Source organism: Equus asinus, chromosome 12 (genome assembly GCF_041296235.1).
Source record: "Equus asinus isolate D_3611 breed Donkey chromosome 12, EquAss-T2T_v2, whole genome shotgun sequence".
NCBI classification, from domain to species: Eukaryota; Metazoa; Chordata; class Mammalia; order Perissodactyla; family Equidae; genus Equus; species Equus asinus.
Window position 1 is genome coordinate 68,009,673 of NC_091801.1, and position 27,666 is coordinate 68,037,338.

The 27,666-nt window shown below is 42.5% G+C and overlaps 1 protein-coding gene across 3 annotated transcripts; it reads right to left on the bottom strand.

Annotated features, from left to right (window-relative positions):
• Window positions 1-2,273: 2,273 nt before the first annotated feature.
• DERL1 (derlin 1) lies at window positions 2,274-27,666 on the bottom strand. Of its 3 annotated transcripts, none has more exons than XM_014838050.3 (8): window positions 27,236-27,666; window positions 17,374-17,485; window positions 12,516-12,580; window positions 11,436-11,462; window positions 10,773-10,868; window positions 9,561-9,613; window positions 7,990-8,100; window positions 2,274-4,519 (listed from the first exon to the last, which is right to left on the bottom strand). In XM_014838050.3, exons 1-8 carry the CDS (start codon window positions 27,386-27,388, stop codon window positions 4,381-4,383), a joined length of 756 nt encoding a protein of 251 aa, XP_014693536.1. In that variant the 5' UTR covers window positions 27,389-27,666; the 3' UTR covers window positions 2,274-4,380. The 3 variants fall into 3 exon arrangements, with proteins under 3 accessions (XP_014693536.1, XP_044599725.1, XP_070337646.1); XM_044743790.2 differs by lacking the exon at window positions 27,236-27,666 and adding an exon at window positions 26,927-27,118; XM_070481545.1 differs by lacking the exons at window positions 17,374-17,485; window positions 27,236-27,666 and adding an exon at window positions 12,943-13,024.

A 27,666-nucleotide genomic window follows, 5' to 3' on the forward strand; every position in this document is an offset into this window, starting at 1 on the left:
TGACAGAGTGGGCAACAGGCATCAAGAGAATGGTTTCTCTTTCACTGTGGCCTTCTGCAAAGCAGTCCCCAGTTTAGGAAGAGATCGTGTTCTAAAGTTCATTTTCAAGTTCATGGGTTTAGCATTCATACTGTATTTTTCCACAGAAATACACTTACAAATAGTGGCTATGTTTTCAGGCTGGTCCACCAGCACCCAATTATCTACAATGTGTGGCACCAACAATACCCACAAATAGCATTTTAACCAGCTGTGTTTCTATGGGAAACTTATCTCGGGTCCTGACGTCCAATGGAAACCCCTACTCATAAGCCTGCCTCTTCCTCATTAAGGCCCAGCACTTCTCTCACAGAGGTCTCTCCCATCCAGCCCCCAATCCCACCGCCATGCTTAGGTCAACCCTAGCCTTACACCTGCACACAGCAACCACTCCAAACTCAGTCATCTGGTCTGCAGTTTCTCCTCCCCCAGCCCTCTCCCCACTCCCCCTGCTGCAGCCAGTTACTTTTTAAAGAACAAATGTGAAAAGCTTTCAATGGTTCTCCATTGTCCACACGTTCCCCAGCTCAGCCTGGAATTTCCCATTGATCTTCCAAGACGTAACCCCTCTGTCCAAGACAATTTTTTACTTATTTCTATTCTAGCAGTTTATCAAATTAATTACAATTCGTGTTCCCCTCTTCGACAAATATGAGTCCCTACAGCGGACCAGGCTGTCTGCCTCAAGAGAGAGAACACAGCCAGAAGACAGAGTTCAGGTTCCATTTGCATCGGCCCAGGCGCTACTCAATAGAGAACTAGTTACATTTTATATTTATATATATAAATTTTTTCTTTCTTTCCAGGCCACAAGGCAATTCCCCCTAGGATGATAGACAGCTAATTTATACCTTCCACTAATGTTTCCAAACGTTCTGGCTTGCCTTCAGCTTGGCAAGAAAAGAATCTCTTTTTGCCACTCGATGCCAGACTCTGAACTTTGGCTTCCTCAACTGCAAAGCCCCAGCAGACGTCTTAACTCAGAGTCAGGTTCTAGCTTATCTTTGCACTTTCTAGCTGCTTGATCTTAAGCCACTTAACCTCTCTGAGTCTTAAGTTTCCTTACCTGGGAAATGGGGATACTACTACCTAATTCACAAGTTCGTTTAAACATTGGTTCCCAAACCCTGCTGAGTATCAGAATCACTGGGAACTTTAAATAAGCAGAGTGGGAATGATGCAAGAAATGTGCATTTTTTAAAAGCCCCAAGTGATTCTCAGGTATAGCTGGACGGGGAAACCATACTTTGGAGACTTACTTATAAAGTACCTGTCACAATGAAGTTCGACAGCCAGGTGTGCTAAGAACGGGACTCCACCCTAAGGAACAGAGGCATGCGACTAAGGGGAGCATATGGAAATGCATTCTGGGCGTAAACCATACACATAAGGAATGACATGACATGACATGACATTCCCCCCAATTCCAATTAAAATCTCCAGAGCCACTCTGGAAGGCAAACCAGTAAACTGCCACGAAGCACACGTTTTCTCAGCCCAGTCTTTTAAGACATGGAGAGTGAAAAGTCGAAGCAGAGAGAACGTTTTCCCAAGGGTTAAGCCTTGTTACTAAGTTAATGCTGAAAATTTAAAAGGGGAAGGGACCCCAGAGACAGAGTGGCCTACGAATGAAGCAGTTGGCAACTGCAACATCATCTATGAAGTCAGTGTTACTCAGAAAACAGCTTAGATCATGACGACACTGGCAATGTGCCGTCCTCTGAAATAAGCAGGATCGCGTTGCTATTTTCCCAGTATTTCTCCAGTAACAGAAGGTGCACAGCCCTGCTCCATCTCATGGGTCCACCTTGTGATAAATGAAGAGGGCCTGCCTAAGTCCTGGGATACAAACTTGGGTGGTTCACCCTCAAGTAAAAAAGGCTCAGGGATGTCATGGCATCTGCCTTCCAGTCTCTGTGGGTTCTTATATGGCAAGGGAACTTAATTCTGGAGGGTTCCAGGACTCAGACCCATGGGTGAAAGCCACAGAAATGCCATAAAACACGCCACAATCAAATATGACTCCCAATCCAATATTCTGACACATCCTGCTTCATTAAAATGAGAATCCAGAAATTCTGCTTCGAGAATGAATCCTGCAAAAATGTTTGCTGTGTCATTATAATAGCAACAAATACTGGACACTCCTAAACGCCCAAGACTGGTTACATAAAGTACGCGGTATCTAAAAGAGGAGGCAGAGTAGGAATGTGGAAATTTACGACAGACAACCGTCAACTTGTACATTTTAATTCACAATTTTTACCAATAAAAAGGATGTTACAAAAAGGTAATTTCTCTATACAAAATAAGGATTTTTTTTTCATTCATAAAGAGAATCCACTGGCATGTCTCGCCTTGCTCAATCAAATCTCAAATAGCTTGCTTAGCTAAAATGATTCCAAAAATATAGGTAATCCAGATGAGCTTAATAAAATCATCGGCTTCCTAAACACGTTTAAGAGGAAGAATTTAATGAATACTTTGCCTTGAACTGAAGAATTCTAAATAATACTTATAACCTTTGGAAAAACCACCGCTCTTGGGCAGTGGAGTTGCTGAGGGTGTGAGAGAGCCTGGCTCACTTACCATGAGATTCTTCTTACAGACAGTGAGTTCCCACTCCAGTACAATGACTGCATGTGCGACATAACAGGAATAATGGGTTCTAAAACTTTACAAGTCAATTTTATTGTGGCCACGGGTCAACAGCAGAATGTATGACAGTTAAGATTCAGCTTCTCCCCACCTATGTTATCACATAAATTAAACATGGAGAGGTATGCACAAACTTTATTAGAAATAAGCTGTTTTCAAACCCCCACTTCCTAGGATAACCCACATCACTGTTTAAGAGTGGGGCAGAAATAGTCATCCTGTTAGTGCACAATGCTTCCTGAAAAGAAATCGACCGAAATGTGCAAAGCCTTTTTAGGTGACTCAAAGCATGGCAGCCACTCGACACTGCTCCCTAGCAGTCTGCTTTCAGAAGAAAAACAAAATATGAAACTGTGTGAAACATCACAGCCTTCAAAAAACTTTATTTGGTGACAAGCCTAGCTCTGATGGAAAAAGCCCACCTGGGACAAGGAGTTGTGGGTATCTGAGCTGGGCTGAGGTACATTCGTGACTCGTACACTCCACTCAAAATAATAAGGACCCTCAACCACAAATGATTCTAAAGTCATTACAACCCAAAATTGTGTGATTCACTTAGATGTGCTTATATTAGCTCTTAAAATAGGATCTACGTACAGAGGAGCTGCACTTTCCTCACAATTAAGAGAAGCGTGTAGCCATTAAGGGAGAAGGGGGATTTAAAAACAGACAATTTAAATAGGTTTTCCCATCCACTCTTCTCCATAAACATATATCCAGAATGAGAATGAAATGGAATCGATACCCAGGTGCCACTCAGAGAGCATCTCCCTGTAGCAAATGTGATCTGGAACCTTCTAGGACAACACAACCCAACTACATTGGGCACACACAAAGCCAGAAAGCCCCACACGTGAGATGCAAAGGGATTATGCCCAGCACAGTTTAACCCTAGCCCCAGTCTAAGATGCAACTCCACTACAGTTTTGATCACTCAACTTAGGGAAAAAATGCCTAGCGACAATGCTCACGCCCCATTAATACCAATCTGCTGACTCAGTGGTGTTATTTTAATAAAAACGGCTGAAGACGCGGCAAATGGTTGCAACTGATATCAGGTCCTAGCAATTCCAAAAGCTGAGAGCGCGCTTCATCTGCTTCATCTGCTGCTCCAGTCTTCTCCCCTATGGGTACCGTTCTGCCACCAAAGGGGTAAAAAACAGTGTGAACAAGTTCTTTGTGACCAAGCCTTGGCAAAAGTCAATAAATAAGAGAGCTTGTTAAAAGCAGAACCATTTTATGGGCACCCTCCTCTAGCTGCAAATTTGGAAGTAGGGAAAAGCAGGAAGGAGACGTGTGCAAGAAAGAGGTAAGAGTCCCTTCAACAAGGGTTTGGTGACCCAACCCGATGCTCAGCTTGGTGCCAGCAGACCAGGACCTGCCAAAACCCATTATTCAGATGAAAAAGGAAGAGAAGACCCCAAAAAATATAGTTGGTTCTGAGATTTGCAGAGGTGACATTTGTTCTTCAGAGCAGTAAGGACTTGAACAAGAATCGTGAAACTCGAGGAACACTTATATTTTTCTTCAGGAGTTAAAAAACTGTGTCTTGTACTGAAAGACTACATTCAGTGCGGGTCGGGTCCAACAGCGTTAGCTAGAACTCGGTTGTTAAGTACACCCAGCACTGGCAGGAAACTTCATCTGAGCAGAGCGGTGGTGGGCAGGCCAGAGGCCGCTCCTTCACTGGTCCCCAAGTCGAAAGCCCTGTCCCCAGTTGTGTCTCCCGCCGCCGCCATTCTGATCAGCAGCTCGCCTCATGCTAGCAGGGGGCACACCAAATCCTGATACCCCTCCTCTCCTGCTGGGCAGCCAGCGGTACCTGGAGCAGAGAGAGGAGAAAACAAGGGGAGAGAAGGGCACACAGTCAGTTCCACTCAGTTCCCCGACCACTGAGCCCATCTTCCTTTCCTGCTGTTCCCATGGCATCTGTCACACTGAATTATATTAGTCTGTGGCCAATGAAAGGCTGAGGACAATGTCTTACTTAACTTTGCCTTTTCAGCATTTAGCTCAATGTCCTGACCACAGAAGGCACTCGCTCTTCAAGTTTTTTAAATTTATTAAGCTTTCAGCTAACTTCACCCTCCAACAATTTTTTTTCTGATAATAAAAGCAATTCATGCAAAACAGTATGGAAACAAAAATAGTAGACCCATGAGCCCCATAACCAGAAAGAGAACCACCTATACAGCATTTGGTATATCTAAATATAGATCAAACTGGATCAAAGGGTACAATATAAATTCATTTTCAAGGGACAGACCCGCAGCCTGTGTGTCTGGGCCCTGCATGGTGTCTCCACGATGCAGCTGGGTTCCACAGCATCCACAGGGGAGACGGGAGAAGGAAGCTTCATGTCTTGGAGTTCGGGGAACATTTTAAAGTATATTCACAATGTACCCTCGGACTGCATTCTCTCCACCTCACAGATGGTGGGAAAGCCGGGGCCCAGAAAGGTCAGCTGATTTCCCATCTTACAAATTAACAAATTAAGAGTCACAAAACAGCCAAGAAAACTTACACCCAAGTCTATGTTCTCAACAGTTTTTCCAACTGTTTCCCTTCCTTGATCATTAGTAAACTGAAAATGCGTTTAACTCTGTTCTACTTATCAGATCCTAATGTTTAAAACTGTGCTTGAAGGCAGAGCCCATGGTCTGATCCTCCTGTTTAAAGCGCTCACAGCCCTGAGAATAGACCACGAGGGATGACTCGCCCACAGAGAAAAGCCAGAGTGCAACCGTATCATGGGGCATTTCCTTGCACTGTGTGTTTATAATTCACCGGCTCTTCACAACAACCCTATGAGATGAGCACTATGATTACCCCATTTTATAAACAAGAAAACTGAGGCAAGACTGAGCCAAGATCTTCTAAAGTAACAGTCAGGCTTCAAACCCAGACAGCCTGGCCCTGGAGCTTGTCCCCTGCCCCACTTACTGCACCACAGGACTCCTGCTTCAGAAGGGACACACAGAGCGTGATTGGGTGACAGCCCTTAGTGACTGAAACCCTCATTTGTTTATATCACCCCTGATACCTTCATGCTCCCTCCCAAAAAAACAACAAACTCCCTTTTATTTTTTTTTTCCGAGGAAGATTAGCCCTGAGCTAACATTTGCCACCAATCCTCCTCTTTTTGCTGAAGAAGACTGGCCCTGAGCTAACATCCATGCCCATCTTCCTCTATTTTATGTGGGATGCCTGCCACAGCATGGCTTGACAAGCGGAGCATAGGTCCACACTCGGGATCCAACCTGGCAAACCCCAGGCCAGCGGAGCTGGACGTGCGAACTTAACAGCTGCGCCACTGGGCCGGCCCCCAACAAACCCGTTTTAAACAGAATAACTGCATATGGAAGAGAAGAGGATCTGTCTGCTTTTCTAAATGGAATGCAGAGCAGTGATACATCTTAGAATTCTCTAACTCACATCTTCCTTTTTAAACAAATATAGCATTCTCTTTAAATCAAAATACATTTTCAAGCACTGGTTTCTCAACCTCCATGACATTCTAGCATAACAGCATTCCCCTAAAGTAGGTAACAAAATAGAACACTTAAAAAAAGGCAACGCTAGGGCTGTCTTGCTTTGCCTCTTGATGTAAGACAATATGGAAGCCATCTCCACTGCTTAAATGGATAGTGAAATTAAATGCAAGTAATTAGTATAAAAAGACACCCAATTATACATAATCAACAAAAATTTATGGTAATTTCAAAGCACTTACTGCTTTTGCAAGAAGCTACATTTTGTCATCTGATCTTTATGCAAAATTTAACAGAAGGGCTTCCACCAGCAGAGAAAGCCCAAGTGGAAGGCGGGGTGCAGCACACTCTGATTTTGCCACTAGAATCTTGTACACTTTGTTGCCCACAATTGAGAAATATCTCCAAGCCATTAAAGTCAGAACATGGCCATTTAAAGTAAAATAACTGTTGGCTGCCCCCCAAAGCACCAAGTTTTTTTTTTAATTGATGCATCTGCCATCCGACTTGATAAACCCAGATCAAAACTCCAAGCCTGCTGTCACTGTGTCCTTTGATAATTAGAAAGCAGATTGGTCATTTGTTTTTTTAGCCTGAAGGCAACTTGAGGCTCAGAAGAGAAACAAGTTTCTTTTTATGCTCTTAAAGAAAGAAAGAAAAAAAAACCAATATTGTACTTCTCTGTTTATTATATTTCACAATAAAAGTCTTTCAAAAACCTACCCCCAACCGATAAAGGGGGTGCCCACTCAAGTCTGACCACCCTCATGGACCCCTTGGAACAATGATAAACTGCAAAACATTAAAATGAGCAAGATGTGAAAGGGTTGGGGTTTTTTTAAGCCTTTAAATGGAAGCTATTATTGCATCTCCCTAACTTGAGATTAGGCGTGATTGTCAGGCAGGCTGCGACACCCAGATGGTGGTTTCACTGGCCCCTTCTTCAACAGCCTTTTGCTTCACTGACAGAATGGTCATGCTGCTTACACGCTTAAGTGTGTCAGCACCTCATCTGGCTCGTAAAATCCCACTCCAGGCCCAACTTTGGGAACGGGGCTGAGAGCTGGTACTTACTGAGCTCCTGCTACTGTGCTGCCAACAGCATACCTGACCTCCCGCCATCCGGGGAGACAGGGTTCCCTGCAACTTACAGACTTGCAAACTGACACTCGGAGGTTTCATTAAGTAACTTTCGCCAAGTCAAAACTGATAAATGAGGGGAATGGGACTCCAGCCCAAGGCTGTCTCAGAACCAAGGCTGTGCCCTCGGCCTCCTCACCTGAGTAAACCCCACAAGGAGAGAAAGAACAAGCACACACCCGCAGGGGGCTGGGACCACACACCGCAAGTCTCTCATTTTAACTTGGAAAAGTCCTATAAATATTCTGGTCTGTAATATTTAATATAAAAATGTTTTAAATTGCTAACTAATGAGCTAATTTACCCCCCTCGCCCCCTCCTCAGCCAAACTCTTAGGTAAACCTGGACGCCTGTAATCCTGGCCCAAGCTGTGCATACTGGAGCTGCATATAGGTGCCCCGCCCGCTCAGCAGCTGAAATGCTGCCTGTGATGCCTGAATCTAGCTGTCAGCGCCCCTGGCTCCAAGGGCTCCCTGAAAAGACTGAGCTGTGGTTTCGACCCCTGGCTTCCTGTTCCTGTGTGACCAGAGCAACATCTACATATATTTATTAACAAATATTTACATAGAGGTAAATCCTACCCCTTATGGAGTTTTTATCAGGATGCTTAAGAACACGGGCAGTAAAATGACTATGAAATGAGAGGAGAAAAACCACTTACAAAAACTGAGGTGTGGAGAGAAAATTTCTTCCTCCCAAATCCATTGGGTATCTGAACATTAGGAAGAAATAAAGGTGTCCAACAAGATTTCCGATTAACTCATTGATGACCCTGCAAACAGAGAGACAAATTAGTTTAAGTACATTCAAGCAGTCAAGTGGGATGCAGCAAGTTTTCACTAATAGCACAGGAAAGAGATCCTTCATGGTAGGCCACTTCTGGGCCCCAGAGTCTGTGACAGCCCCACAATGAGCCCTTTTGTAGTCTGAGTGGCAAACGCATTCCGAGGGAGAAGGGAAATCAGTCCTGCTGGACCAATGGGGTCTGTGCTCTCCATGGCCAGCTGCCCCTGACATCTCTTTCGAGCCCCAGCCCATCCTCAAAATACTGTTTTTTGTTTCTTCTTGCCTCAAGACTTGGGAAAGTCGTAAAACAAGTTTTTGAATGCTTTCAGTCATAAATACTGTATTTGCAAAGCATGGGCAAGTATGAAGGCAAGAGAGAGGCAGGGAGTGAGGAAAGGAGGCACAATAAGGCCTGTCCCTTATTCCCAGAGCCACAGCACTTCTCCCTTGCCTCTGGTGTCCTTGAGTGTAAGACATCACAGGGGTCACCTTGTAATCCTCAAGTAAACACTGACCTTCTCCACTTTTCCCCTAGCTTACATATAGGCCCCTTCAAGGTTTTCTAGACCCACTCTTACTGGTACATATCCTTCTTTGTCTTTGCCCGCAGCACAATTCCTGTCGGGGACAGGTCAACATTCGCCACCTCTCCCAGACTCTGCCCCTGTGGGTGGCAGGGCAGCTCTACCAAGCTCAGAACTCGCTCTGCTCTAAACATAGTCTGTTCGCTCAATCCATTCATTTCTCCCTATCAATATGCAGTAGAAGGTAGGACCATACAGAGCAGATATGTCAGACGCATTAAGAATGAGTATTATTAAAATCTATTAAATCATGAAAAATATTGTATAGTATAAGAAACAGGAGTTCTTGGACTAGTTGCATTTTGATACCCTCCTTCTAAAATTCTGACTGGATGCATTAAAGGTTTTCCTAAGTCTCAGTTCTAATTCCACACTAGAAATTTGACCCTATTTGGCAAAACTTCCATACTTTCAAACCACTTACAAAACTATTTCCCATCTGAGAATTTGCATTTCTGTGACTAGTGAGCAGCTTCCAAGGCATTCTGGAAATGCCTTAAGGATAAAAACAGTAATTTTATGCACAGTTCTTGGAAGAGTCAGCTCAGACACAAATGAGGTCTACGTTTGCTCAATCTGGATTGCTTTCTGAATTCAGAAAGAAATATTTATTCAAAAACACATATATGGAAGCATACTGTAACAAGCTAATAAAAAAACAATCATTCAGCGCTAAATGTGCTTAAAGCCCTGCAATTTAATCAATTACATCAAAACAAAATTATTTCCTACGTATAAGGTTCCAACACATCATACCAAGATTTCTTAAAGTTTTATAAAGACTAACTAGAGAAGGAAGATGAAGGATAATGGAAGTCTTCCAAGGATTAATTTCTAATTAAACAAATCTAACATCACTTACGAGCCTCCGATGATATAGTTGAATCCAAGGATAACCCAAGGTAAATAACAGGCCTAGGAAAGAATATACACAAACATGAATAACCACACCTAAAGAGGATACAGTTGCTAGGGGGCTGGAGTGTGTAATGATACACTGAGGGTTTTTTATAAATCCTTTGGAAAGTCACTGCAAAACTTTCTCGGATCAATCTCGCATTACTCCTACTGTACTTATAACGTCCTATCTAAAATTATACTCATTCATATATTAGTAACTGGAGAGACAGAGGACTTCGCCTGTAGTTTTCAGATACAATACATGCCCTGCTGAATTAATACTAACAAAGAGCTTCAGAAAGGAGATGAGTATCCTGCGGATGCTGATCAAAACAATGGTCCTTGACAGAATCACATTAAGATTCCAACCAGCAAATTGCTACCAATAAACTAACAATATCCCATCTTTTTAGGTTCTCCTTTTACATATTTCACAAAATTACTTTGGATTTTTATCTCATTACACGCTGATATCTTGAACTAATACTCTCCCAAATAAGACAGCTCTCCAGATGAATTCAACATTTGAGCCCTTACCAGATTTAAGACATCAAACCAAGAGCTAAGGGAACTGCAAAAAAACTTCACAAACTAGTACAGAAAGGGTTATCCACAAACAGCTTGAAGGCAGAATGCAGCAAGTGCCATTAAGAGGAAGAAAAGTACTGCAGGAGCCCAAAGGCAAGACTAATTCCAGGAAGGAGACGCAGGAAATGTGTTCAGTTCCAACTCACAGGAAGACCAGGTAGGATTTACAGGAGGGAGAAAATGGAAAAGATGTCACAGGTGGAAAATTGTGGGAGAAGGCACAAAGGGAAGTGTTGGGGGCAAAAAACAATCCATTTTAGCTAGAGTGTAAAATGCGTAACAGGGAGTGCTAAGAACAGATTTGAAAAGGGCAGGTTCCACGTGAGCTCCCTCCTCTACTACATGCATACGCAGATCACTCAGGGACACACCAGAGGGGCCTGAAGTACAGAGGGAGTGAGAAGAGGCAGCAAAGGGCTCGGGGTTGGCTGAAGAAATACAGGGACTGAGGGTAGGAGGGGCTTGCCTATGCAATACTGCTCTGCAGTGACCTCTTCTGGACGAGTCAGAAAGTACACCTCTGGACTGAAGAGGGATTTCTGCAGAGACAAATGAACAGGAAATTTTTCCAACTAGGTTGAAGTACCTTAAATCGGGTTCCAAACCAAAATGATACAATCATATCTCTGTTCAGCTGGGCCCAGACATAAAGTACTGACATGATCAGAGGAATCATCAGCAACTGCAAAAGAACGCAACACGTCAAGACAGGGTTCCAGAAGCACTTCAGAGGCTGCGTGACCCCGCTATTCTTTTCACCTCCCCCCTAAACAAATTCTCACATGGCTATTCAAAAAGAAAAAGAAATTCAACTCAGAAATATACATTGGTCCTTTTATTTAATTGATCATACAATGTGTGCTACAAAATCCTATAATAAAATATAGCACAATATTATTTTAGATGGATTCAGAAATCTGTTTTCTTGAAAAAAGTAGGCAATAAAGCTTTATTTACCGTATACTCTCAAGTTTCAAAAAATATATATCCACATACATGCATAGAAAATACTAGACAGCCATTATTCTCAATGTTCAAACATAATAAAGAAGCCAGAAATGTGCAAGCAAAGTAATGGTTTAGATAACTCATGTAAGATCTTCAAAGTAAAAACAGCTATAATTCCATCATTTCAAAATACCACATAAGGAACCACACAGTTAATGCAATGTAAACTTCAGTCAAAGGCCACTAACAGTAAATCGGAAACATATAAAAGGGCAGACAGATAGTTTCAAAGGACACTTACTTGCATATCCATTGCTAAGCCAGTGATCTTGGTGTGTAAAGTTAAAGATCAAACATGGACAAAGGCTTCTGCACCTAGTGAAAGTTAACTTGAATCCAGTGTTCCGAAGGAACACACTTCTCTATAGCTCAGGTTGCTTAAGGCAACCCTGAACACAAAAGGTATCTAATAATCTTCATTATGAATATCCTATCAGACTACACGATGACTAGGAAATGGCAGAAATTAACCGCTTCAGCATATGACTCAGTTTGGTCCCCTCGTGTCCTCTTTCCTTGCCTCACCGCTGCATTTTAGCAGCTCTCCTTCGATTAGAAGATGGGGACGCCTGTGCCCTCAGAAACAAATGATGACTCTACCCAGGGCCCCAGAGCAGGGTTCAAGTCCAAAACTACTTTCTTCTTCTCTTAAAGGAGGGGAAAGGGCATCTGAACTGCCACATTTGCTGGCTCTGCACCAAGTTTCAATGACAGCTGAGCCTCAAAGCAATTTTGAGCTCACCATCCCTGCCCAGGACATGAGCCATCAAGGCCCCTGTGCTGCCCTCACCATCTGTAATAATCCGCAGCTGGACAGCTGCTCACAACTGCAGCTGACACACAGCAGAGACTGGCCGTGTCCTTTCCCAGAGCCGGGTACCTCGGGAGGGACCGAATGGCTATTTAGGATCCCAAGACAGGGACGGCAATGAAGCCGGGAAAGGATGTTGGCTGTAAATTAATTTTCTGATAAGGACCACAGATTTCAAAAGCTGTCTCATGGCACAGAATCTCTTTGTGCTGCAGCCAACAAGCTGTCACACATGAGAACACGGAGAGCTGGGAACAAGGGGGGGAACAGTAATAAAACTCGACCAAATGTGGAAAAATTCCACGAAGGCAATAGCAAGAGGATGCATCACTCAAGAGCTCTGTGACTTACTAGCTTTTAAAAAGAACTTTAATTATTCTTAATTATTAACTATAGTAAACAAAGAAGCAAATACTGTAATTTGAAATGTTGTACAGAATACTGGCTATGTCCCCAAACCTGAAAAAAAAATGGTTTATTTCTGGCCCAAAACAACAGACTGAAGGATACCACGATGCAAATCCAGTTGAAGAGGAGCATGAATAAATAGTCGGCTGGCCTCCCATCGAAAGCTCCTGGAAACGAAAACAAGCCAAACATCATGGTTCAGAATTTCAGAACAAATGAACTTCTAGGTAGAGGAACATTTGAAAAACTTACAGAGAAAGCAAAAATGAGAATATTTTAAAACCACAAAAAAAGTAAATTTTCTTAAATATCTGAAACCGTGTCTGCAATAGGGCCCTGAACGAAGTCACTGAGTATCAACGCTAGCCTGTGCTCTCCTGACTGAATTCCGGCAAGTACCACGCTCTGACCAGCACAGGCCAAACAGACCCAAAGGGAGCACAGTCAATTCCACAGCTACCAAGACCCCACCCCCTGCAGACCCTCCCAGCCTGTCGGACTGCCCTTCATGGCGCTCATCATGACTGACCTGATGACATATTTGGGATTACTTGGTTAATCCCTTCTCCCTCCACCAGACCGCAAGCTCTGTCAGGGGAGGAACCACGTCTGTTTTGCCTACCATTGTGTCCCCTCACCATGACTACGCTGGGAGGTACTTAGAGTTGTTGTGTTGTTGTTATTATCACACACACACGCACACATTCTACCACTTAGTCCAGCACTGGGTTGACTGAGAAGACTGAGTCTCCATCTGCCAGGAGCCTACATTCCAGCAAGGGAAAATGATGGAGGGGAGCAGGGGACACTGAAACTCTCCAGCGCCTTTGACTCTTAACCCTCATACCACGTCTGCGAGGTAGGAATGGAAAGACCAATGCCCTCTTTTTACAGATAAGGAAATAAATGACATGACCCAAGTCACGTGGGTTGTTAAAAGCGGCGTGAAGTCTACTAACTAGCTTACGCTCTGGTCACTATACCATACCCCAGGCTCTGTCTTACTGCTGGGCAGAATGATCAACAACAGCCCAGCTCTCCCTTCTAAGGATGACTCCTCACGCCTTCGGCTGGAAGATTAGAAGAGAGGCAGAGAAAAGAAACCGACGACCGGAAGGTCACTCTAGCTCAAAGGCGCCTTCCCTCCCCTCTGCCCCATCGCAATGACATGACATATAGACAACTGAAAAAAAAACCCTGGGGCTGGCCGGTGGCAAAGTCGCACAGACAAGACAACAGTGGTCTGAAGAGGTGGCAACATGCCCCAAAGGCAAAGTTCAGATGCTCCACTTCGGTGGCCTGGGGTTCACAGGTTCAGATCCCAGGCGTGGACCTATGCACCACTTATCAAACCATGCTGTGGCAGGCATCCCACAAATAAAATAGAGGAAGATGGGCACGGATGTTAGCTCAGGACCAGTCTTCCTCAGCAAAAACAGGGGGATTGGCAGCAAATGTTAGCTCAGGGCTAATCTTCCTAAAAAAAAAAAAATCCTAACAAGTGTCAGAAAGAGAGAAAAAAAGTTTATCTAAAAGAAAAAAGGTTTCTAGCAAAAGTCTCTCCTTCTTTCCCTTATTTCTCCCTCAAAGACACATTTTAGCCACAGTATTAAGGATGCTTAATGGTAGGAGACCACCATGATGAATCAGAGCTGAAATTCTAACACAATTTCTGAATTTTATCAATAGTTGTGCTTTTTTGGGTTTTTTTTTTTTTTTTTTGAGGAAGATTAGCCCTGAGCTAACTACTGCCAATCCTCCTCTTTTTGCTGAGGAAGCCTGGCCCTGAGCTAACATCCGTGCCCATCTTCCTCTACTTTATATGTGGGACGCCTACCACAGCATGGTTTGCCAAGCAGTGCCACGTCCGCACCCAGGATCCGAACCGGCGAACCCTGGGCCACCGAGAGGCAGAAGGTGCGCACTTAACCGCTGCGCCACCAGGCCGGCATCCCAGTAGTTGTGCTTCTTTTGACGTGCTTTTGGCTTTGTGATTTCTAAGGATTCTTTAGATTGAATACTTAAAATCTTGTAACACATAAACTATAGGACTTTATTATTTGTCAAGCTTCCAACTGGGAATTTACAAATTAACTGGTCTCAAATTGCAGTCTTCCAGTTCAAATCAGAAACCTTATAAATAAGCCAACACTGCTATATACTTAATTTAGCCAGGCAGGGAAATATGCAGGTAGCAAACATTTTGTCAAAATGCTATCTTGAGGCTGTCTGGTAGAGAAATGACAGGGAACCAGTAAACTGGATTCCGGTGGGAGCTGTGTTATCTCCAACGGCTCTGTGACCTTTGGGGCATGTCGCCACCTCTCCAGACCACTGTTGTGTTGTCTGTGAAATCTTATTTAAATGGAAAGATCTCAAAAGTTGCTCTCTACATGACTGTTCATAGCAGCTGTGTTCATAACAGCCAAAAATAAAAACAAGTCAAATGTCCATCCACTGAAGAATGGAAAAACAAAATGTCATCATTTCATACCATGGAGTCTTCCTTGGCGATACAAAAGGCTACAAGGAAGAACCTTGAAAACACTATGCTAAGTGAAAGAAGCCAGTCACAAAACATCACAGATTGTGAGAGCTTGTTTATAAGAAAAGTCCAGAATAGGCAAATCTAAAGAAGCAGAAAGTAGATTAGCGGTTGCCTAAGAGGTAGGGGGGAGGACGAGATTGAATAGAAATGGGGAGCGGATGCTAATGGGTACAGCGTTTCTGTTTGGGGCGATGAAACGTTCTAAAATTGACTGTGGTAATGATTGCACAACTCTACGAATATCCACTGGATTATACACTTTAAATGGGTGGAATTGTATGGTATGTGAATTACATATCAATAAAACTATTCTGAAAAATGCCTCTCGGCTCTAGAATTTCAAAATGCTCTGTGATTGGATAGTAAGGAATAGGGGGCAACTTCTAAGAATTAGAACTAATGAAAGAGATCAATGGCCTAGTAATCCTAAAGATTTATCTTAAGTGCTATTCAGGTATGACAAATTAGTTACATTACCTGACCAGATAGCAGGGATGAGTAAATGGGTTCAAAGACTTTAAATAACCAAGAGAAGACAATTTACAAATAAAAAGTGATCACGGAATTATTGTAATTTAGGTTTAATAATAGTATGATGATTATCTTTTAAGTCCTTGTATTTCAGAGGTAAATATTAAAATATTTATGGATGAAATGATACATGTCCGACATTTTGCTTAAAATTATCAGGGGCAGGGGGACAGACACAGATATAGATAAAATAAGACTGGGTATAAGATAACGGTTAAAGGTGAGCGATGGTTAAAAAGAGTTCATAGTGATACACACTACAACATGGATGAACTTCGAAAATGTCATGCTAAGTGAAAGAAGCCAGTCACAAAAGGACTCTATAAAATGTTCCAAACAGGCAAATCCACACACACAGAAAGTAGATGAGTAGTTGCCAGGGGCTGGGAGGGGATGGAGAGTGACTGCTTTGGGTTTTTTGAGGGGTGAGGAAAAATGCCTTGAAATCGATGTGGTGATTGTGGCATAACATTGCAAATGTACTAAAGACCACTGAATCGTACATTCTAAAATGGTCAAAACAGTGAGTTTTTATGTTATGTGAATTTTATCTCAATAAAAAGAAAAAAGATTCATTAACCTTTCTCCCTATTTTGTATATGTTTGAAAATTTTCCATAATAAAATTCTTAAAAATTGGGTCATGGATCACCCATGTTTAATCTAGAGTTCACTACTTATGTAAAAAAAAACTACCCTAACACAACTTATCCTCAATTAAATTATATCAGAGGGGGAGATCACTAAGCAATTCAACATCATAATCAGGCCCAGCCAGGACGAGGGAGCATGAAAATCACACATTGTGACAGATTTAAGGTTCAAACCCCTGACATGGTGGTGAGAGTCCTGGTTGTCAGTTTCACCTCAGACAGGTCACTTTACTTCCCTGAATCCCCTTTCCTTCCTCTATAAAACTATGGAAATGGGTTTCCTGTAGTAGAAGTCTATGATCTGACACTTTGTTTTACTATAATGCTTTCTTCCTTTTTAAAAAGCACCTAGTAGCAAATGCCAATTTAAGGAAAAATTATATTTGACACCAAAGGCCCGTCCTTCTATTTCCCCACAGTCATGATACTGATTCGCAACTCTCCAACTGACTAGGATTTAAAGGGTGGTTCAAAATCCTCCATCCTGAGCTTACAGCCCACAGGTTTATAAAGTCTTTGAAGTCAGCCAACTTTTCAAAATCATTTAGGCTTAACAAAATTATACTCACATTTTGACACAGCAGTATCAATTTATTGCTTCTCAGTATAAGCAACTCAGAACAGCATATAAGGTATTGTAGGAAATAAATAATTCAGCAAGAAATTTTTATGAAAAGATTTTTCATACAAAAGCTTATTCATAGCATCATATAGGTAGTCACATCTGATAAACTACTATATTATTCAATCCTGGCTATATATCTTAAAGTTGACTGTTTCAATAACAGAGAATAAGCCTAGGCTTTTAATTGAATGAAGTAGTGTTTTTCAATCCCCACCGTGGAGATATATATACTTCAGCCCAATTGTGCATCAAAGGACAAGGACTGTTGTGTGACAGAAATGAGCGGGATGTCAAATTAAGTGAGAGGCACAAAGCTCAGACACTAAGAACATGGGCAAGATGGGTAAACCGCTGGTCTTGTATTTTTTTCACCTATAAAATGCTGACACTGCTACTTACACCTCATGATGATATTTGGAGGATTAAAAATGGAATAATCTAAGGGCTGAGGACATCCTGCCATAGTTACTACCTACTGACCATTTCCAGTCATTATGCCATTTCCTTATATACACTAACTGCTCTCAAAATTCCTCCAAGAAGTAAACATATGGATTAGTCAGTTAGGCAGAAACAATACTTAAAACAACTACGGACAACATACCTGCTTCGAGTCGTGTGGAATACTGATACAAGAAATATAAATTGACCAAATAAAGAAATCCAGTTCCTGGACCCACAGGGAAATAAAAGGTGGCAGTGATTGGCCTCCAAATCTGTCCAAATCAAAAGAAACACAGCCATTAGTTTTTCTAAACCTAATTAATTTTTTTCTTTTAACTAAACAAAATTAACCTTGCAAAACATTCTCCTCAATGATGACAGCCAGCAGACGGACACCACTAATAGAATTTAAGAAAACAACTGCAGAAAAGTTCACATCAGCTACAATCATATCAGTGTGCAAATCAATGGAATAAAATGACACCATAAAATAAGCAATAAGTATTTTGAAACAAGTTGGGAAAAAATCAATACTTTAGAAGTATATGGTTAGTCTTTACTGGGACCAGGCATACAGTCAAGCCTGTCAAAAAAGAATTACAAAGACAATTTCCAACAGTACAGTAATATCTCTATTTAGGAAAAGAATATACTGAGATGACAAACTTTGTCAAAAAATGTTACAGTCAAAAGGTAGAAGTAAAATAGGAATTTTTTATTCAAACCACTGTGCTATTTAGGCATTGTGGATACATGACATTACAATATTAACCTCCCCCCAAAAAAGAAAATTACAGGAAAGTCTACAGGGAGAAGTAAGCCTCTCTCCTCACCCTCAGTCTCCCAGTTCTTTTTCTAGCAACAGAGCAGTTTCTTCTATTTCTTTAAAATAACTTTTATTTATTTATTTAGTTGAGGAAGACTGGCCCTGAGCTAACATCTGTGCCAATCTTTCTCTGTTTTGTATGTGGGATGCTGCCACAACGTGGCTTGACCAGCAGTGTGTAGGTCCGCGCCTGGGATCTGAACCTGTGAACCCTGGGCTGCTGAAGCAGAGTACACAAACTTAACCATTATGCCACTGGGCCCACCCCTGTATTTCTTTCAAATAATTACACTATGTGTTACTATTATTCAGTCCTTTTCATCCTACCTTATCCTGTACTGTTCTATATCTTGTTTCATTCCCTTGACAAAATATTTGTATTGGCCACACAGTATTCCTTTTATGTGGATGTCCAAAATTCATGTAAACTGTTACAAGACCACAATGAATATTCTAGAATATCCTCTTTAAACATTTATGTGTAGGATGAAATCCTGTGAGCCAATCTACTAGATCAACAGATAGTCACATTTAATGCCAAATGCCTACCAAAAGGTTTAACCAATTTATACTCCCTTCTAAAATACAGATATGCGCTTGTCTTTTCTCTACACCCTAACCATTAGTGTATTTTACATTTACCAATCACATTTTTTAAAACTCTAGCATTTCCTTTCTTCATTTTTCTGCCAGATTTGCTTTTCTTTATATATTATGGAAATTTCCCTTTCTCAGTGTTGCAAATATTTTCTGGTGTGTCATTAGACTTAGGCTTTTATGGTATTTTTGCTGTATTTTGACATGTAAAAGTTTAATTTAATGTAGGCAAATGTACCCATCATCTATCATGCTTACAAGATATTTCTCCACTCCAAGAATATAGTGTTCATGGTTTTATACTGTAGTACATTCCTGGTTCATCTAAGGAGTAAGGAAGAGATTCGACTTTTATTTTTCTAGACTGGTTTTCTACACTCAGTTTTCCCAATGCTATTTACAGAGTAACCCATCTTTTCTCCATTGATTTGAAAAGCTACTTTTATCATATATTTATTCCCTTTTATAGTAAGGCCTACTTTTAGACTATTCAGTTTGGAATTGAATTCCTATACTGATATCAAGCTATTATAACTTTTAGTTCTATAATGTTTTAATATCTGGTAAAGTTACATAATGAAATAATCCCCCTCCCATTTTTCGTCCACATTTGTCACAATTTTCTTGGCTAGTCTCAATATTTTATTTTTCTAAAGGAACTAGAATCAACATCTTTATGATATCATTGTGATATTGATACAATTTCCAGCCAGGAAGAAGTCTTTCATAGCTTTTATAGTTTTCTATAGAACTGTTGCTTTCTACCTCTTTTTATACCCGACCAGTAAAGCTGAATGATCTTATTGTTTGTAATATTTGAAAACTGAGCCTCTTGGGCTTTCCAAGTATACAACTCTATCTGTAAATAAACTTTTGTATCTCATTCCATTCTTGTCTAATTCACTGGCTAGTACCTCCAGAACAATGTTCCATAATAGTGGTTGAAGCAGATGGCCTTTCCAGGCTTTTGGAAATGCCAGCAGGCTGGTTTTTGGCTTGAGAGCTGTGTGTCTTATTGCACAAGCGTGAAAGTGATGGCCCCTGCATCAAGGAGTTCCCAACAGTGGTGTAGGTTGTTCAAAGCAGCAAAGAGTGGGGCACAAGGTAGGGGAAGTTTGGTCTTGGAAAAACAAAGGCAAAGTTCTAAACAATTGCAAGAGCACAATAAACGAATGGGTATTGCTAACAATTGGGGTGTGGCTGGAATGGAGGACACGATTTGCAGGGCCTGGCCAGACACACAGCTGGCAAGTCACATTCTCCAAATACTATAGGAATGTAACCCTCAGTGCTTAATTTCCGGCGAAGGAAAATGCACTTTATATACCCAAAAAGTGACTTTCCAAGAACCCTGTATTTTTAAACCAGTAAAACAAAAGAGGTTCAAATTAATTTTGGTTTGTTCACAACCTTATCATAGAAATAGTACAGTCTAATGAATAACACTGGAAATGATCTGAGAAGACCTAGAGTTAAGTCTTAGCTTACAGGTTATCATCTCTGAGCCTCGATTTCCATCTGTAAAAGAGGAATCATATACTAATACATGCCCTACTTTGGTTAACAGTTTAAAAAAAACAATAGTGTGCTATTCTGCTCATTTACATGCAGTGACTCAGGAGGTGGGTTTTATAGATGAGAAAAGGTTAAGTCATGGCTAGTAAGTGAGTGGTAGAGCTAGAATTTTATCCCAGACAGGTGGACTCCAGGGTTTACGATACTAAACCCCTGTTTTTGCTTTGCCTCTCACAAGTGACATCATTATTGTGCAGTACAATTAGAATTAATTAGTAGAAATTCTCAGTACTACTACACTAGTATAACCCTGATTCTCTCTGCTTCTGAAAAGCACTGGGAGTCAAGACCAGAAGGAAGCCAGCCCTGGCCTTGGCTCTTAAGTAGTCACGGGGCCTTGGGAAAGTCTGGACCTTTCTGAGTCTGAGTGTTCAACCACCCAGTGACATTTGTCCTATGACTCTCGCCTTCCTCATCTCACAGATTTTGTAAAAGGTTGGAATTAAGAAAGTGGATTAAAAATGTGCTTAAAAAAATATATACGTGTGGGTGTATGATTATCATAATCTTTTAGGGAACACATACTGACCTGGTTTTTACAAATTCACATTTTAAACTACTCTCCTGCTCCTGTAAGTTACTCAAGGCTGATTTTGGAAGAGAAACCTTAGTCTTTTCAGACTACATTTTTCACTAACACTGACGACACGACACTATTTTTAGCCACCGTGGGCACCTGTGCTTTGGAAATCAGTGTCTGTCAAAATACCTCACTTATTTTCCCCGTTCATTAAGTTTATCCTTGAGTTATACTTGCTTTCATTGATTTAAGAGACTTAATGTTATTTTTGTATTACTTTAAAATTATAATTTGAAAACACCAGGACATAGGTCACCTCTTCAGAAAGACACAATGTAACATATTTCTGAAATCCCCATTGAAGGCACCCAGGTAAATCCCCTCCCTTCCTCCCATAAGTAAATAGTTAGGATGAGGAAACAGCTTTATTTTCAGGGCAGGCAGTGGGGGAGGCACTTTTCACCCTGGAAAGCCTTCTCTGATCCCTTTAGAGGTAGCCAGGCACAGAGCCAAAGCCCAGGACTTGCAGAAAGACAAGAGCATGGAGGGGAGCATCTCGTGTTAACCCCACAGCAATGCCAAGGCCAGAGCCATAGTCATCCCAGTGTTTTCATGAGGAGAGCTGGGCCCTCATTAAAGTTTAGGTAATCGGCCCAGAGTTCCTCACTTCACAAAGGCAACGAGCCCATAGAAGGCCTTCAAAAAGCATAAGACATGGCTCTTTAGTTACCAGTCCACCAGCTTCCACTGAGAGAGCGGGTGGCAGCCGTCCTTGAAGTAAAATCTCCCAAACAATCTGCTACTTACAAACGCCGAATAATGACAAATGCCATCCAGAGTCTAGAGCGGGGTTCTTCAAGTACCAAAAACAAAGATTTTTCTGAAACAATATGGACTGGTTGATTTGGAGTTAAGAAAGTCTACAGTAGTCACCAAAAAAAGAAGATGAGCGCCCATACGCCAAATGCTGATGCTAGCAAAGCGTGGCCTTTTTTTTTTGGACACATGAGGTAGGCAAGAAAAACAAATGAAAGACATTCAATCTCAACTGAGGACTTTAAAAGAGCTAGGAGAAGCCATCAGTTCTACTCCTAGGTATATACTCAACAGAAATGCATACCTGTGTTCACCAAGACACGTACTGGAATGTTCCCAGCAGCACTATTCATTATAGCAAAAACCGGAAACTACTCAAAAGGCCCCTGACCAGCAGAATGGATAAATAAATGGTGGTCAGTTCACACAATGAAAGAATCTGAGGATAAGCAATCTATAACCACATGCGACAATCTGAGTGACTCTCACACTGTTAAAAAGCTTCAACACAAAAGAATACATACACTGTGTAATTTCATTTATAGAAAGTAAATAGAATGGCAAAAACAATCTAGCATATTAAGTCAAGACATTAGTTATCCTTGGAAAGGGTAGTGCCCAGAAGGAAGCTGTAGGAAGATTTTGGGGGTGTCAGTAATGTCCTGTTTCTTGATATGGGTGCTGGTTATGTATAGGTATTCAGTTTTTGAAACTTCGACAAGCTATAAATATGTAACACACACACTTTCCTGCTTATATACTGTAACCCAATAAAAAGCTAGAAAACAAAGCTATGATCTAATGGTTAACCTTATCTGCAGAGCACAGCACAACTGTCTAAGGTGGATGGGACCGCTAAGGGAAGAGTGAAAGCTGCACACAGCAAAACACCAGCCACTGAAGTTCTAAATGCAGACCCTGAGGCTACTTCCTTGCTCAGCCTACAGACCAAGTTCACTCCTCTTCCGGTTAAATGTGTATACGTCTCTCTTCCCTAATACACTCTTAAATCAATCTGCTAGGGTTGTTGTCATCGGGTTAAATGTGAAAACATGAGCAAAAGCTTGGCAAATACGACTGCGAGGCCCGGTCACAGATTTGGTCAGTGCCATTTCTTTTAATTCCTGGAAACAAATTAGAGAAATTGAGAGATCCTATCTTCCCGTTTCAAGTCAGGATGCCTTTTTAAGGGGGCAATGTAGGATAATAATCCAGCAGTTACACTTCAATTTCAATTACAAATTAAAATGAGGATCTTACTGCCCAAGGAGAAAAGGCAGTAATGGCAGGAATTATCATTAGCTAATAAATTAAGATAGGCATCATTTTTTAATAGATTATTTACCAGTCTATTTACTGGGCACTTTACAAACATTTTTTCCTGAGTTTTATATAACAGAGGCCTGAAGTAGATAACGTATTTCCTCAATTTGAAGATGCTCATTTTTGTGTTTCTAAAATTAAGATGTGTCTTACAATCAATATATTCATTTAACGTAATTTCTACTTTTCTCCCCCTCCAAAAAGTTGTATTAAATTGATAGAGCATCTTATAACCAACAGAGTTAGAGCAGAGTTAATATGGTATCAAATTATCTGCATTTTTAGGTCAAGAAACAGGCTCAGAAAGGATAAATAACTTGCCTAAGGGCATACACTGAGTAAGGGGCTGAGCCAGGCCTGCAGAACATGACTCAACTCCTTGAAATCCCATGGTCTTTCTACTCTAACAAAAAAGAAAAAATTATTTGCTATGACTGATTTGGAAAAAAATCACCTTCAAAAATGTTTTGCTAAATACAACTATGTGTTTTGGTAGATATTATGCAAAGGAGTTAAACAAGAGAGCTTAGAACCATCTTCGACTCACCAAAATAGAAACTGAAACTACAGTTGTCTATAAACTGGGGTAACACTTATCTCAGGATGATTGTGGGAGCTGAATGCAACAACATATGGAGAAGCACAGTACAGATATAAGGCAGAGATGTTATTTTGTCCAAAGAAATGAAATATCGCCATGCAGGCAGCCCTGGAAGACATAATCTCAGAAACCAGCCGGGCAACAGGAAATTGCCCCCTCTTCTAGTTAATCAGGGACCAATATGATCACATTTCATCACTGTCAACTATTTGATTGATGCGTGCTAGACGTGAGCGACTAGGAACTGTGGACAACAGGATAGTAAATCTTAACACACAGCTATGTTTCCACCTATCCAAACTAAGAAAATAACATTTTAAACTTCAGAGTTCCAAACCAACAAGCTACTCAGAGAATCAACAGATACGGAGGAAAAGTAACTTCTGTCACTTCCAACATGAATCCACAATTCCAAATCAATCATCCCCAATTTTTTAAGCTGTTAAAGATCCAGCTTCTAAGGGAAAGAGGAGCCTCCAGCAGAAAACACACCACATGCTGTCGTCTCGCACATCAGCCTCGAAGATGGAGGTTTTCTTTCAACTGCTTCATTTGCATACAAGTTCCTCCAGGTGGGTCTGAAAGCTATACTTGTCCGGAAGGCGTAGGGGTCGAGTAGCAAAAAGAAGGCATAGCAGATACCGGCCTTTTCACATCTGGGCAGTCAGTGCACCGTCCTGCCTCCAGCAACTTCTCCCCAGTCTCAGGATAACAAGCCCCCAAGAAACAAGGTGAGGAAGATGGGAAAACCACGAAAGGCATGACGCAAACAATGACTCTAATCCGGTCACCCCTTTTTAACATACACCTGTAGTCTATTAGAAAAGCTTTCTTATTTTACTAATCTGACTACAGAAGTGAGCAAGATTTTGCAAGAAGGGTGAAAGAGCCAGTTTGGAGCAGGTCCTCCTCACAAACTGATTTACAACGACTGCTCTGCATGCATGCACATTACCCAACATGCCACCAGGCACAAAGTGTACAACATTCACTCAGTCAACAAATATTTACCAAAGCAAAGAAACAGAAAACAGTATGCAAATCTGGCTGCAGGTCCAAATCCTATTCTAATATCCGACTGTCCACTTCTCCACTTGGATGCCTAAGAAGCGTCTCTAGACTTAACGTGGACAAAACATAACTCTCAAATCCATATCCTCCCCGACCCCAACCTAAGCCTCCTAAACATTTCCAGTCTCAGCGAAGGGCTCCCTGACGCACTGTGCAAACAGTGACAGCTGAGTCCTCCTTCCTTCACCCACTCACCCTTCCGATCCATTCAGCTGCAATCTTGTCCACTCCAGCTCCCAAATCTATCCACTCTTCTCTGTCTTCACAGCCGCCCTGGGCCAAAAGACCATCTCTCCCGCCTCTTAACTTGATTCTTCCCTCTCCCCGACCCCAGAGACCAAGACCATCCCACATCACAGTCAAGGCGATCTTGTCGGTCCTTTGTTCAAAAGGCTCCAAAGTCTTCCGGGTGTCTTCACAGGAAAGTTCAAACCACAAAGCCCTGGAAGCTCCAGCCCCGGCCTCCCTGTCCATCTTCGTTTTATTATACTCAGCACTGGCTATCTCTGTCCTCATCTACCAATCATCATCCCCACGGCTGACTCTTGACCATCCAGTCTTCTTTCTGTTTCTAGCACCTGCCTCTGAGCCTTTCACTGACTGCTCCTTCTTCCCGGAAGGTTGTCCCCAGAGCCAGACCTTCCCAAAGCTAGCTCATCATTCAGATTTCAGTCCAGACATCTTCTCTGACACCTTGCTGGCCCACTCTCTCCAATGTTACATCCTGAAGTCACTCACTATCCCGTGCCTTTCTCTTATTTTCTTCGTGGGAGCTGTGGCTTTTTCTGTCCTATTCACTACTATATCTCCAGTGCCCTGCACTAGCAAGTACCCAATTATTTCCACACATTCAACCAATATATAAGCACCCGCTATGTGCCAGGCAGTATTCTAGGTAACAAAGATGGTGGTAAACAAGACAAAGATCTGGCTATTATGGAGTCTTATTTTCTGAAGGGAAGCGGACTAAGAAATACCAAAGGGTGATATGTAGCAGGAAAAATTAAGGGGAAGCAAGGTGGAGTGAAGGAGGGGTACTATTTTATGTAGGGCGATTGGTGGCGTGGCCATTAAGGTGGCATTTGGGCAGAGACTTGAGACAGGTAAGGAGGTCAACCATGGTTATCTTCCTCAAGCAGAGAAACAGGTGCAGATGCCCTGAGCAGAGACTGAGTTAGCTGCTGAAGGAACAGCAAAGATTCCACTGTGGAACCTAACATACAAGGTGGAGAGCAGCAGAAGATGAGGTCAGAGGGGCAGCAGAGGGCCTTGCAGGTCACTGAAAGGACTGGATTTTATTCATCGAGTTGAGAAGACACTGAAAGGTTCTGGGCAGAGGACTGACAGGACTTGATTTATGTTTTAAAAGGATCACTCCAGCTGTCTAGAGATAATATCGAAAGGACCAAGGCTGGAATAATAATGGCTTGCAATTGAAAATGAAAAGGGACTATATTCTGGATATATTTCTAAAGCACAGTAAACAGACTGCTGCCAGACTGGAGTGTGAGGGAAAGGGAAGTCAAGGATGACTCCATTACTATTAGCTTGAGCTCCTGAAATAATGGAGTTGCTATTTAGGACAAGGATATTCGGTTTGGGACACTACGTTTGAGGCACCTATTAGTCACCCAACTGGTATTTACAAATCTGGAAATCAGGAGATAGATCTGAACTGCAAATATGTACATTTGCACTTGAGAGCCTTCAGTTTATAGAAAGTATTTAAAGCCATGAAGCTAACTGAGATCACTGCACCTGGGGAGAGAGTACAGAACAGGTCCTATCACTGACCCCTGGGGCACATCACAACATTAAAGAGTCACGAACATGAGGAACCGGCAAAGAAAACTAAGAAATAGCCAGTGAAGAGGGGGAAGAAAGGAGAGGGTTATCCACAGGCCAAGAAATTTGTTGAAATTAATGTCAGATCTTAGTATCTAACCTGCCACTGGTTAAAGATTTAAATCACAGAATCCAGTGAATAAAGATAACCTCCAAGAAACTAATATTCTTTTGCCAGGAATGTTACTCTGGACTGTTTCCTCACGCTTAAAAAATTAACAAGGCCTTCCATTTCTGGAGCAATTTACTCTTTACTTATTCCTTCGTACACTCAACTACTACAATGCCAGATACTAGGTCAGGGCCTGGGGGAAATGCAGACAAATAAACTCACTCTTTGCACCTCTGACCTCAAATCACTCCTATAGGGGAAAAAACCCTTCCATTAGCATAGGAAGAACTCAGCGGGATATTGGGCAAGTTGACATCTACATGCCACCGACGTGGGTGACAGAGGGAGGTCAGAGGGCACTTGCTCCTGGTGGACCCAGGCTGTTAACCACCAGCGTCCAACAGACAGACAACTATCGCAGACTTACCTTCCCACTGTCGCCTTCTCTAAGCGCAGGGGGCGGGGAGCACAATCTTAAGAGAAGGGTGAAATCAGTCCCTTTCCACCGGGCCAAACCCAGATCTCCACGTCTCCAACTGCCCAGGCCCTCGCTCCAGACCCCTTGGCCTCCACCTCGCCCTCGACTACAGGACCCCGCCCTAAACCGGTGGAGCCACCGCACTACAAATCCCACCAAGCACCGCGCGCCCCCAACATGCCGGTCTAGGCTCAGCCGCCGCGGGGGCGCGTGGGACCTGTAGTCTCCACTGCCCCCGTCGCTGGTCAGCGCAGTTACCTGGAAGCCATAGAGGAAGGCTTCGGGCGAGAGGAAGAGGTAGGTCGGGCTGATGAGACCGAGTTTGCCCACCAAGGGCACCGCGACGGTGGCGGCGAACCAATAGCGCGTGATGGCCGGGATGCTCCTGAACCAGTCCCCGATGTCCGACATCTTCGCCTTTTAGGTGGCCAGGATGCGCACAGCCGCCCGACTCCCCGTCCCGGCCCCCTCACGACGCGGCCGGCTCCGCGAGTGGAAGGTGTCGACGCGGAAGCCGCCCAAGCCGCCGTGCAGAAGGCGGAGACCGGCGGACGTGGCGCCACCGAATTCGGACCAGCGAGGGAGCGTTCGGCCGCGAAACTTCCCCTTCCGGCGGCCGCGGACGACGTCGACTAGACGTCCCGCCGCTTAAAGGGCCAGCACCGTTTTTTACACCTGGGCCGAGGCTC